General features: G+C 33.1%; 1 protein-coding gene across 5 annotated transcripts in view; it reads left to right on the top strand.

Moving 5' to 3' along the window:
* AP3B1 (adaptor related protein complex 3 subunit beta 1) overlaps positions 1-13,417 on the top strand; it is a 154,182-nt gene that overhangs the window by 71,368 nt on the left and 69,397 nt on the right. For all 5 annotated transcript variants that reach the window (XM_079330184.1, XM_079330183.1, XM_079330185.1 and 2 more), the window contains one exon: positions 8,324-8,500. In XM_079330184.1, coding sequence (XP_079186310.1) covers positions 8,324-8,500 — 177 coding nt within the window. The remainder of the gene's footprint in view (positions 1-8,323; positions 8,501-13,417) is intronic.

Here is a 13,417-nt window from a genome sequence, read left to right as displayed (position 1 = left end):
ATCCGATGGCTCCAATTTGTGCTTTAGGTCTGGCAAGCTATTTTTAAAGTGATCCCTGGAAATGTTGAGTGTTGCTAGTCCTGTTACTCCCAGATGAATAGCAGGTTTAGAATATGGAGTGGGTAAATTGAAATGAAAATAAACAGTTAACTAGGGATTATTACCCTGTTGTCTTTGTGATATGGAGTGGAGTTTGAAAGTTTCATTTTAAACCTTTTTCCCCAAATTACCTAACCTTTCCATGGTATCAGACATGCTCCTATGAGTGTGTTGCAGTGTCTTGAAGCTGCACTTTTATCTTTTACATATTTGAGATTCTGTGGCATTTAATATTAAAATTTGAATTATTCCCTATTATCTGTCTTTAGATTTAATTGACCTTTAGATATGAAAATACTTAGTTGCCAAATTCTCCTCACAGGCCCAGTAATTGAGAAAACATTTAGTCATCTGTCCTAAATTGGAGTATAGGGGTGATGTCCAGTAGCTATCTATTATATCGTAAACCCAAGGTGTCAGATTTTGATCTGTCAACAGTTATTTTTCTGTAGAGAAGATAAATAGGACTGTTTAATTTCATAAAATTACATATTTTTGGTTAATGGAGCAGTTTCTAAATCAGTGAATGTTTATTTCTCCATGTTTGAGTTCAGCAAGGTTTGGAATATTAAGAGAAAAAGAAAACATGGTATTCTTAGTTCATGCTTACTGAAATATTAAATTAATTCTTTGACTGCTAAGAGCTGATGATCACTTTGTAATCCATATAGAGAAAATGAGTTCTACTGAATTGCTCATATCAAAGTAAGATACTGTTGCTTATTGCATATTAAAATAAGTAATACTTTGTGTATAATAATCACCTGTATTTTTAGAAAATTTGTGCAATATTTTAATGGATTATTACAATCTCAAAAGTAATGCTGTAGCACTTAACCATATGACTTTGGCATCCTATTTTCACATACTCTACAAGAGAAAATAGGTACTTTTCCAAATATTCTGTTTAAAACTTCAAAGAGTTTTGTAGGTGTTTTATACAATTAATACTTTCAAGTAAATGCTCTAAGTTCTGTAGAAAAGAAAATCCTTTTTTAAGTCAAATAAGGGGGATGCAGAGTAGACATACTGTACTTAAACTACTTTAACATTCCGAAGTTTTCCAATATGAGGTTGTACAGAATATCAGAAAATGTTAAGCAGTGGGAGAACAGTCTGTGGGATAGAACAGTCATTGGAATAAAATAAAAATCCAAATCTCATTCTGAATCATGACTTTTATACAAGAACAGAGGATTGGTGGTCAAGAATTACAGTAATGTAGTCATGAACCTACAAGCAGCTGTAAGTTCTCCAGGGTGTTTTTTTTACATCTTTCTATGACATTTTTTAATGACAACTTCAAGATACATACCTTCCTTGGTATGCTCTAGACTTTGAATTATAGAATACATTTTGAAGAAGTTCATATTTATAATTTGAATGCTGTATCATTTTTCCGGCTGCCCCTGCTGTGTCTGAAAAGGAATCTATTCTTTCACAGAACTATTTGGGTTAGGAGGGATCTGTAAATACCACCTAGTCCAAACCCTCAACCTTTACTTCCATAAAGGATAAGTGTATACATTTCAGAATGAGTATTTAATTACTGGGGATATTAGTTTGAGATGTCAATACTCAATATAGTATTACTGGAGTTCCTGACATCTGCACTTAACTTTAAATACTGGTTTTACTATAACCACAGTGGTTGTGAGTTGAGATAATGCAATTGCCTTGGGTTTTGTCTGCAATAAGACAGACACAGAGCAAGGATTCTTGACCATTATTATGCTGACAAACAGTATCCATACGTACATATGTACATAGTTTATACAGGGCTTTTTTGGCATTTTGGTTGTTCTTTGTTTTTTTCTTGGTCTCTCTTCTGTTGTTGTGAAGTATTAGGATTGAAACACAGAAGACCTACCCTATAGCCCTCTGCAGGAGTATAGGACTGTTTGGATGTAGGAAAAGCAGCCAAATGTCATCTTGAATGGACTTGAAATGGAAGGGTGGGGGAATGTGAACAAAGAAATTCTTTGTTGCTTTTTAGAGTGGAAATTAATTGAGTACTATGTATTATACAGATGAAAGCTTGAAGACGAAGTTCTTAATAGAATTTAATGCTATTAAATCAAAGAGCCCTTAAGGAAAACAGAAACTTTTTTGATTGTTCTATCATGATTTAGTTTAAGTCAATGGTAAACAGCCATTAAAATAATAAAAATTGATGGAAGTTTAGTGGAATAGATTTTGGGGTTTGTGCCTGATTTTTTTCTCATTGATATTATTACAGATTTCACTTGTAGCCTGAGGTTATGATTGGTGATGTTGAGGTGTCTAAAAATCTTTCACAGCAATGTTTATTTCAGGTCATTTACTTAACTGAAATTTACTTGCTTTTTTCTTCTTCATCCACAGAAGCCATTTTGAAAGGGGTAGGTTATAGAATGCTTAGAAGATAACAATTTTGCCTTGTAAAATAAATAAAAAAAACCAAATAAGAAGAAACTAAATATTAAGACCATATATAAAAAAAATAGTTAGGCCAACTATAAGAAATATTAGGAAGTTCACTTAAAAAATAGTGACTTCCTGTAGATCACTGACTCTAAATTATGATGAAGACTAAGTCTGTTTCAGTTTGTCCTTTGACTGAATATTTCTTACATTTCTGAAAATAGCAGTTATTTTTGTTCCTTTACTGTTGTGTGTTTTCATTTGTACCTTGAATTTGTATCCCAGGTGTACCTAGAGAAAGATCTATGAGATATATTTCATGTGTAATACTTGCTGAGTGCTTAAACCTGTGCATAGTAAAGCTTCACCTTGCTGTGTCCCAGCTCCTTTCCTCACACCCTTCAAAAGCTGTAATGGAGAAATACACATCTGATGATAGCCTGAAGACATTAAACAAGAGAATAATTAGATCTCTTTAAACTTCCATTTTTAAAAATCAGGAGAACATTTCCATTTAGCTGCCAATGTGTTAATAACATTGTCATGCTTTACAATTGATTGATTTGCTAAGCTGTGGGGCAGAGATTGTAGTAGTGCTCATTTGTTAGGTACGCACTCTGAGGTAGGTTTAATTAGTTTTGTGTGTACAGCTTTTAGAGTGACAGAAGTTTAAAAAATACACCTATGAGAAAGAGCCATTTAAAGAAAGGTAAATTCAAAACCCATTTGATGAGTTTCATCTCCAGTGGCAACAAAATCTGATCTTTAGGGAAAGGGTTTTAAAGATAAGAGGAATTCATTGTGGTGCACCTCCAATACTTGTCTTCTCATTTGATTACTCGAAGCTTCTGCTTACTGTCCACATCATCATACTTACTAATCTAAAAATTCTAACTACTCCTCATATTGATTATCTCTGATAGCTATTCTCTCTTCTCTTTGCCTTTTCCTGATGTGTAGGTTTTAAAGTGGGGTGACCAGAAGTATATACAGTAGTCAGATATGCTAGAGAAGTCTTGCACAATGACATAGTGATATTGCTTGTTTTGTGTTTCATTTTTCTGGTGTTGCCTGCCTTTTGACTTCTGCAGAACACTGACTTAACAACTCTTCAACTTTCTGAAAACATTCATGATTCCAAGATGTTTTTCCTTAGAAATACCTTGGAGTTCATCAGTACGTCTAGAATATTTTTTTGTGTCCTGTTCTTAATGTTCCAAGGCCAATAGTCTCCAAATTTGTTTTGCCTTTCTGTTTAAAAAAAAAAATAATTTATTATGGTGCATTGTATCCAATAAGGACTGCTATATGAGTCATGGGAATCTTGACTTCTGGTGTGATTTTTCTATGACAGTACTACTGAGGCAGGTTTTTTTTCTTTTGATAACTGGTCAATTCTTACATTCTTGTTTTTCATTAGATTTATTCCTAGTTCCTTGTAAAATATGAGCAAGAATAGGAAACAAGTTTGAATGGTTTTCTGATCCAGAGATAAGGAGGAATACTTCTTGATGGGATTAGGCATTGCAAATGTAGAGCAAAAATAAGATGGTGGTATGTAATTTCGAAGAGCTTAATATGTGAGGAAAATCATGTCGCTAATGGACACAATTAAGTCTTATTATTTATTGTTTTGATTTGGGATTCTTATTGCAAGACTCATGGACTCATAGTTTTTAACACTGCTCTGTCCATTCATCCACTGATAAATTTGACTTCCTAGTCTTACATAAATACTGCGTGTAGCTATGTTTCTGATATGGCTTCACAGAACAGGCAGTTTGCTTTCTTTAATTTAGTTTTTTTTTTCTTGCAGCATTGAGAACCTATCACAAACTATGACATCCATATCTTTGTATGTATTGCAGTTCTGCAATCTTCAGATTCTAGCCATATTATTTTACTTAGGATTTGCTTTAATAAGGCATTTTTAAGCCTTTGTATTAGTAATGATTTAACTAACAACTCTCATAATTGATGATAACACAATTTTTTAAAAAGTTGGTACACTGTATAAGAGGTGCAGTTATCAGAAAAATTTTTGTTTTAAAGGAATTTTATATGTAGAGGTTCAAAAAGTAGAGGAGTTCGTGAAGGTCTACCATTGGAAAACAAAAAATGAATACTTCTCTTTTGCTCTAGTTCTTTCCTCTGTACCTTTTCTTTTTGCTGTCTTGCTGACAATTCAAATCAACTTTATCCGTCTTTGCATTTCTAATTCAAAGTAAAATTTTTTAAAATTGCTAGCTATGCAAATTTTCTTCTAGATGCAGAAAATGACACCTCATTTGCAATTTGAGTATCTCTGACAGATGTGAATAATCAGAAGTGGTGATTTTAAGTTGTACTTTATCCTTGTGTTTTGCCTGGATATATTAAGAGCTGAACTTCTTTCCAGTAATTTTTCAATTGTGCTACTTAGAGCAATCTCTCAAGTCTTTATATCTTTCTCTAATTGCATGGACAACCAGAGTTTTGCTTTGAGGGGAGTGTCTGGCTGGTTTTTCATTTTTCTTTTTTAACTATTTATTTCTTTTCCTTGAGACAGGTAATGGGTTGAAATGGCAATAGAAACTGCCTCCTGGTACTAAAGGCTTAAAAAGCGCACTTAACCACTTGCTCAGGCCATGTGGAATAAAACATCAGGCAAAGTAATTTACAGTCCTGTTTACCTTTGAGGATAATGCCGAGCAGGCCTGAATAATGGAAGTATTATTTCCTGCATTTTTGTCAATTCAAGGTCCCTACTTAAGCTGTACTGGAAAAGGCAGTGAAGGTCTAGAAGGGGCTTCATTTCTTGTTTGCTGTTTTGAGTGCCCTGGAAACAACAGCTGCAGGATCATGCACTTGATATTACATGGTAGAGAACTGGAAGACTTAAAGAGGGAAAAAGAAGTCTGAAAATATTGTGTGATTTTGACCCCAAATGAATCCAGTGACACAGAAACATTGGGTTCATCAGTTCAACATACACTTTTCATTAAAATGGCTTCTGCTCAGGGTTTGATTCAAAAAGTCTCTAATTGGTATTGATTTTTGTGGCACAAAATTGCTACAAATTGTTTAATATATTTGCAGTATTTACATAGTAACCTAACCACCTGGTTAAAAAGCAGAATATCACAAGAAATTTCTGTCTTCCATTGTCACTATTTTTCGAATGAGGCTTTTTTTAGTCTAATTACTTAGCATTGTAAAGCTAGTTTATTACTCTAATAATCTTATTTTACAAACTGGGAAAAAAACTTGAAGAGTAAAACACTGTTTTCAAATGAACACTGTTTAAATATATTTAAATACATTTTGTTGTGGTTTTAAAGTGTAGTCCTGGGCTTGAGTAAGAAAAGTACAATAATGATATTTACATGTCATTATTAATACTATTACTTAAATAGGTCTGCTCTGTGAGCTATTTTTGCTTTATAAACAGACAACAAGATGAATGTTTCTGATAGACTGCTACTCAAACTATGGTACTTGGCGATCTCTTGAGAATTTTAGTATTTTAACAAGTCTGTAATGAAGTATTTTAGAAAAATAAATCTAGCATAACTGAAATCTGAAGTTGCCTATATATTCTTATTTAGAGGTATCTATCTGTACAGTAGGCAACTTGAACTGCTCCAATACTGGAAAATCTAATGTACCACTCAATTACTATTCTTTAGCCCAATTTAAAATAATGGATTGGGTGTGAGGTCTTAATGCAGTGTAACCTTTGGAACATTAGAAATAACCTCTTTCCCTTTTGAAATCAGTGTACAATAATGGCATCAGTCTTACCATTTTGCAGACGAACATACCCTGACTGCATTTAAAGTTTTTATACATAGTGGTTGTTCAGTAGCTTTTTCATCTCTCTCATACTGTAAATTCCAAGGATACTTAATTTTTTTGTCAACTCACATAGAAGAACTCATATGTATCTTAATCATTATTCACATATATCTTAAATTGCTGTGTTATACCACTCTCAAAATATTATGTTGCCTGTACCTTAAATTTCTTCCCCATAATCAGTATTGGCCTTTATCTCTTACAGGATTTTTTATTGTTGTTGTTGGATTTTGCATTCTGTTTATCCATGATTTGCTTTTTCTTTCATTTGAGATAGTCCTCTATTTTCCCCATTTGCCTGTTTGTATTTTTGTTGTCATATATATTTGCAACCATGTTAAGTACAGAGGCAAATATTACCAAGTTGACTTTATTCAGAGTTGTTTCCAAACTTTTCGAACCACATTGAATCATTAAAAATTCTTGTAAACATGATCAGTATTTCCAAAGTAAGCTTAGTAAGCCATTTTACCCTATTAGAATATACTTTCATAAGTAGTACTTTAAAATGGTACAAGATTACTGAATAAGATATCTTATAGTTGGTTCCCATTGTAATTCTGAGAAATAGGAATTCGTATATGGTATTCATATATCAATAATAGACATGCTGGAAGAGTAATTAAAGCATATATGAAAATTAGTAAGAATAAATGGTTTAAGAACCACAATGCTGAATTTCTAAAGCATTCTAAATCATGTATACCCTGTGAATCTTACCTAAGGCAAAACTCATCCTGCCATTAGTGTAAAGTTATTAATAAAGATTGCTGTGTAGTGTAATGACTAATGAAAAATGTTAGTATGAGTGGTTTTCCTCCTTTCAGAAAAGGTAATAAAATTAGTTGAAATTGCAGCAAAAAACTTCTCTTTTTTTCTAAATTATAGGCAGTTTTTTGATAGACTATAACAGTTAGGCTTTTCCCCTTGCATTTCAACATTTGTTGAACAAGAGTCTGTACAGAATGTTAGAACACCACAGTCTGTAGACACTATACAATACATAGTTCTGAAATTTCTCACTGCAATCTTTATTCCTTCTTCTCAAGGAAGGAGAAAAATGTTTTCAAGGCATGTATGTAACAGATAAATTTTTAACTTGACCACCAGGTAATGTAGGCTAGCTCACATTTTACAAGAGTATTTGTATATTACTTCATTGAAATCTTAGCTACTTCTAGACTCCTTGGAGCATGAGTTCCTGTTTCCTTCTGTGCTTTTACATTTTGCCTTCCTCTGTTTTTGACATTGCTGTGCTTCTGAACTCAGCATCATAGACTGGGAGTTCATCTAAAAGCTGCTACTGCCAGTTATTTCAGTGATACTGTTGGTAGCTTCAAAATGCTAAGACGTGTGTGAACTTTCTGGTCAAAGTGTTTCAGTTAAGAAGGTAGATCCCTTTCAGAAGTTATGAATTACAGTTTTGAACTTTTGTCTCACCAACATTCTGTGTTCAGTTGGTCTTGGATATTTGCAAATACAAATTTTACTGTCATCAAATTCTGAATAAAAATAAAGAAAAGCTAGAAGTAATCCTAAAGAAATCCATATACTTCTAAACTAGATAGGCAGGAATTGAGAAAGTTGTATTGTTGGAAACCATTTCTGTATCAATATAGTTTTAAAAAAAAAGGTTCTATTTTGTTTCAATGGTGTTTACCATAAGCTGGTGGCAAGAATTCACATATTGAAGGCTTGAATTGTGTTCCTGGATCTCATCAGCTTGTACTGTGAACATCAGCATGTCAGTTCTGTGTGTCTCTGTATGATCAACCTGTAATGCATGAGTTTTGGGTCAGAATCAGTACATTTGTATGAATGTTCAGTCTACCACAGTGGCTGTATTTAATTTCATGCTGCATTTCTTGCATGGCAATGGTCTTTAAATAGTATTTTGTTTAACTTGTTAATGAACACAGACACATACAAATATGCAAGTAGTTTTTGTGACTCTGTTAACTTAGAGTGCTCGATGTTTTCTCAGGTTCCAGTAGCCAGAGCCAGCATTCTCTGGCTCATTGGTGAGTACTGTGAACGGGTTCCAAAGATTGCCCCCGATGTTCTGAGAAAGACAGCCAAGAACTTCACAAATGAAGACGACCTTGTAAAGTTGCAGATCTTAAATTTGGGTGCCAAACTCTATTTAACAAATTCAAAGCAGGTAAGCCTAAACTCAATATTGTATTTAGAGTCATGGCAGGTATTGTACAGTCTATATAGATTGGTAATGACTTCTTCTATATAAGTAAGTAAACCTAGTCCATATTATTCTATGAAGAAAAGCTGAACATATGTTTTCAAAAAATGTAACAGATTAAATCTAACCATTCAGTCTTTCAGTGTGTGCTGGATCATGAATGTGAATGCAGTGATGAGATAAACTCTTTTTTGTATCTGTCTTTGGGAAATTGTGAAATTTTTACTTCACATAAATAAAGAACTGTGAAGTGTGTTAGTAATTCCAGGTGGGAGATTTTGCTGATGTGATTTAATGTTTTCTCAAACTAAACGCAAAACTTTAAAGAAAAGATCATCATTTTGAACAAGAAGCTGCTCGCTTTTTTTGTTCAGGATATCTAAAAGGAGATGCCAGTAATAGGTGTTTGTCTTTCCATCAGTACTTGTTTTCAAGATAGTAACTGCTTTCCCTTTTTTTTTTTGTTGTTTAGTTGGTTGACTGGATTGATTTTAGTTTTTCCTATTTCCTTTAATCTTGGGGAGGGGTGAGTTTAGTATCTCTAGTAGTAAAAATAATCTAAAAATGCCAGATAACCCAAAGAGGTGAACTTAGATCTCCAAGCATCTGAAAACAATAGCTATGAGAGGTGCCTCACTGTTCTAAGTGACAGCACTGTGAACCCCATCACTGACTATGGAATGTAGCATTTTGACACTAGTTTTTCACTGTAATTCCAATTATTGTTGTAAAAGATTGTAAAATCAGAAGGGTTTTTTTCCCAAATGTAGAAGAAATACATTATCTGATATATATATTTTCCTGGGCTCCTAGACCTCTTTGTTTTACAGACCAGAAGATCTTGCACCTCTGCAACTGTGATGTCTTCTAGTTCCTTGATAATTATAAGCAACTACCAACGTGATCTGTCTTAGACTTTTTTTGTAGGGCATGTGGGAGATGAGCTGTCTTGTCATGCATTCAGATAGGAGTGAGTGCTTTACTTACACAGTCTAAAATGGGGCAGTAATATAAGGTGACTTGTCTCTGGCAGTGCTCTTCTTAAAGAAAATGCTGACTGAGATAAGGAAAGATTTGGTTTTACTATCTAAACTGTCTTCTTTTAGCCCATTATATTTACTAATTTTCGATACAATTTTTGTAATTTTGCACTGAATTTGGTCAAAAATCCATTGTGTACAAGGAGATGATGATTTCTGTGATGCATTTTTTCCTATTTCACATCTTAATACATTTTAAATCATCATTGGTCAGTGCTGCATAACCTTTTATTCAAACATGGTAATGATGATCAGGCAGAAGAAACTGTCTTCTGAGATGCCTACTAAATTTGGAATTTCCTCAAAGGGTGTTTTCCTCTTTTATTTTAAGATTGTGGAAAAATAAGCTATTATCTCAAGTGGTCACAGTGTTCACATAAAATTTCTAACAGTGTAAGTTTGGTGACTTGGCTTGATTTAAAGTTCCTTTCAAACTAGAATGCCATGGTTTTCCCATGAGAGGCTGGCAACCCTTTTCCCATATCTACATGATTATTTCCAGGACTAACTCTTCTTTACTCACTCATTATTAAAATTACTTCCTGGAATTACTTCAGTTCCTAAAATGTCCAGCCATTTTTCAATTTCATTTTTAAAATTTGATATTGAATGATCGATTTCATCCAAAGTTAATGGAACTGTGAATACCTCAAAGATAAAATTTCACTTTATTGAAAATTGGTGGTAGAATGACAAAGACACTCAATGCTGACCAAATAGATGAAAAGAGCTCTTTCACCAGATGAAAGAAAGGCAGGTTGGACTCATCTGTTAAGGCTTGTTTGGAGAAAATCACAAAATTGTGGAGGAAATAAGACTTGCTTATTTTATTCGCTTTGTCTAATTTTTAATTTAATTTTATTTTATTTTATTTTATTTTATTTTATTTTATTTTATTTTATTTTATTTTATTTTATTTTATTTTATTTTATTTTATTTTATTTTATTTTATTTGCTTGTAGTTTCCTAAGTGTATGGTGAAATAGTTAGTGAAGCACATTCACAGAAATGATTTTTAACATTCAGGATTTCTTATAAAAATTTAAAGTATACTTTAAATCCTGAAATCACCTCATAAACTTTCAAAGGCTTCCTTATAATCAAGGAAGTTTCAGGTTCAGTTATATCTGGGTAGGTATGTAATAAAAGCAGGCTTCCCTCTGGTTTCTGTATTATTTGGTAAACTTGCTTTGTTTTTTCAGCACTTAAGATCATAAAAACTTGAGTGTGCTAGATAGCTGTCTAAATGGAGCTCATATAAGAGAAATATGTCATATAGTTGCCTAAGATGTTTCTCGCATATAGCAGAAAGAATAAAGAGATTTTTGATGGGTTTCTGTTGTCTAATATAGTAGGACTCCCACCAGAAAAAGTCCCAAGTAGTTGTAGGGTGTAAATAGATATGTCAATCGTGGTTTAGCACAATAGCCTTATCCTGTGTGTCTAAAGAATCAAGTTACTGAAAGCTAATGATATCTAGGAGTGGATAGATAACTGTTTTTCTCTCATTGTAAAGCCTCATCTGTTGGTAAAACTTGTATTATAAAATTTTCAAGCGGGGATCTACCAAAAAATTAATTGCTGCTAATATAGGGTATTAAATCCTTGAATCGAACTATTGTTACTAGAAAATTCCAGAAATGTGGCTGGAGGATGATTGGATTCTAGAAATACTTAAGCCTAACCCTTCTAGCAAAAACAAAGTGTACAAAAAGCATGTATAGGGATTAAAGAAATTATATTATCCCTATATAACGTGCATGTCCAGATATCAGGAAATACTGAGATATGATAATAAATGTATTAAATCACAGATCAGAGTACTTTGTCACTATTCTATGAAGCAGTCATAGTATGCACAATCTACCATGTTTCACCAAATAGTGTGCTTGCTGAAATTATTTTCAGCTTCTTTGACAAACTTCTTCGTTGGAAAACTTACCATGCATTTGTTCTTTTGGTTTTTTGGGTTTTTTGGTTTGGTGGGTTTTTTGGGGGTTTTTGGGGTTTTTTTGTTTTTGTTTTCTTTGGGTTTTTTTGTTTGGTTAGTTTTTTGTTTGTTTGGTTTGGTTTGGTTTTTTGTTTTGATTTTTTGGTTTGGTTTTTTTTGTTGTTGTTTTGTTGTTTTTATTTTTTTAATTTAAAAAAAACTGTTTCTATTAGTTACCTCCATGTAGAAAAGGTCTTCCACTTGTTTTATTGTTTTACCATAAGAAAAATTTTAAAAAAGGTTTCCTCACTGTTTCCATGAAAACTATAGTGTAAATGATCCCATGAAAGGAAATGCAGTCTTTCAGGATCAACTCTTTATCTGTCTAATTTGTCTTTATGTAATTCCATCAACACTCACTGAAAAAATGCCCACTGTGACAAGGCCTTCAACTTTTCCCATCCCTGTAGCAATTCACAGGTTAAGATCATTGTGTTTTATGATCCATTCTCCTGAGCTTCCTGCCATGGCAGCAAGGAGTCTTGTCTTGTTTTACAGTGGAGAAGTGATGGCAAAAGCTGCAGGAGGTGTCCCTCATTTAGTTTAATTCATGCTACCTGGGAACCCTCCCTTCCAATTCCATTTAGATTGAACAGTGTAAGTCCTGCATGAGTGCAGATTATGTAGGCTCAGTCTGATGCAGTTGTTTAAAATTTTATACCCTCATACAGAATTAGCTGCCAATAAACTGTGCAATACATATGGGTAAGTTTTGCCTTTTCCAGAACTAAGACAGTACCTCAAGAATAAAAAATATCTATTCACAGAGCCATTCATGTATATCAGAGAGAAAAAAATAAACAAAAAATATTTCATTGACAGTTTTTTTAAACTATGCTGTTATATTATTCTAACACATAATGACTAATTTCTTCCAATCTTTGGTGCCATAGCTAATTTTTGAAGTGCTTCCATATGTGGCATTGATGGGGTTTGAATTAGAATCATTTTCTGTTTACTGTATATCTTACTGGCAGGAGTTAAATCAATATTCTGAAAAAGCATTTTTATATTCAGAAAAAGGCTTCAACTTGCATTCTCAAGTTGGAAATTATTAATCTGAACTTCTTTTAGCAAATGGTGTTTACAAAAATGCACTGATTTTTTTGACATATTTTTCTGCTCATGTGATTGAAACTGTGTTATTGTCATAGCAATAGCATGATAAACAAAATATATATGAAAGGTTGTTTCTTTGTATAAAGCAGATCAATCTCTCATGATGATACATTTTTAACCCTGTGTTATGCATCCTTTCTGAGTTGAAGTACCAAAATTTACTTCCTTTGGGTGGTAAAGCATTTCTGCTCTTTTTCCTGTTTGGCTGTATATAAAGGAAGTAGCATACATGTTTCAAATATATCTAGTGGATTCCAGTCTATTCAGCACTGCTGTTCCGGTTACACTACATTATTTCTGTTTTCTATGTCCCCTTCCCTTCTTATATTATTTTCTCAGACTAAAAAATTATCTGAATTATTAAAATTACATAAGACATGTTAATATTCTCAAACATCAAATTAGGAAGCTGTTATTATGTTGTAAAAACCTGTGATAGTATAAGTTGCTCTCTTACATAAATAAATAAATGACCGATATTACTGAAGGCTTTAAGCTTCACGGAAAAAATGGAAGAAGTCTTTTATCCTGGTTTTTAGAGGGCATCAGCAGCTTGCTTTTATGAAAAAGTAACAGCTAAATGCACTGCAAATAATTTGCAGTAATCCAGTTCAGTGATTCATGTGTCTGCTTTAATGGGTCATAATTCAGGATAAAGTAACTGAGTGCAGTCAGAGTGCAGACACTGCTTATGCCAGGGACAGTATCTCTTCATAAAACACACCTCAGCAG

This window comes from Erithacus rubecula, assembly GCF_903797595.1.
Source record: "Erithacus rubecula genome assembly, chromosome: Z".
In the NCBI taxonomy this organism is placed as follows: domain Eukaryota; kingdom Metazoa; phylum Chordata; class Aves; order Passeriformes; family Muscicapidae; genus Erithacus; species Erithacus rubecula.
This window is presented reverse-complemented; position numbering and strand designations above follow the sequence as displayed.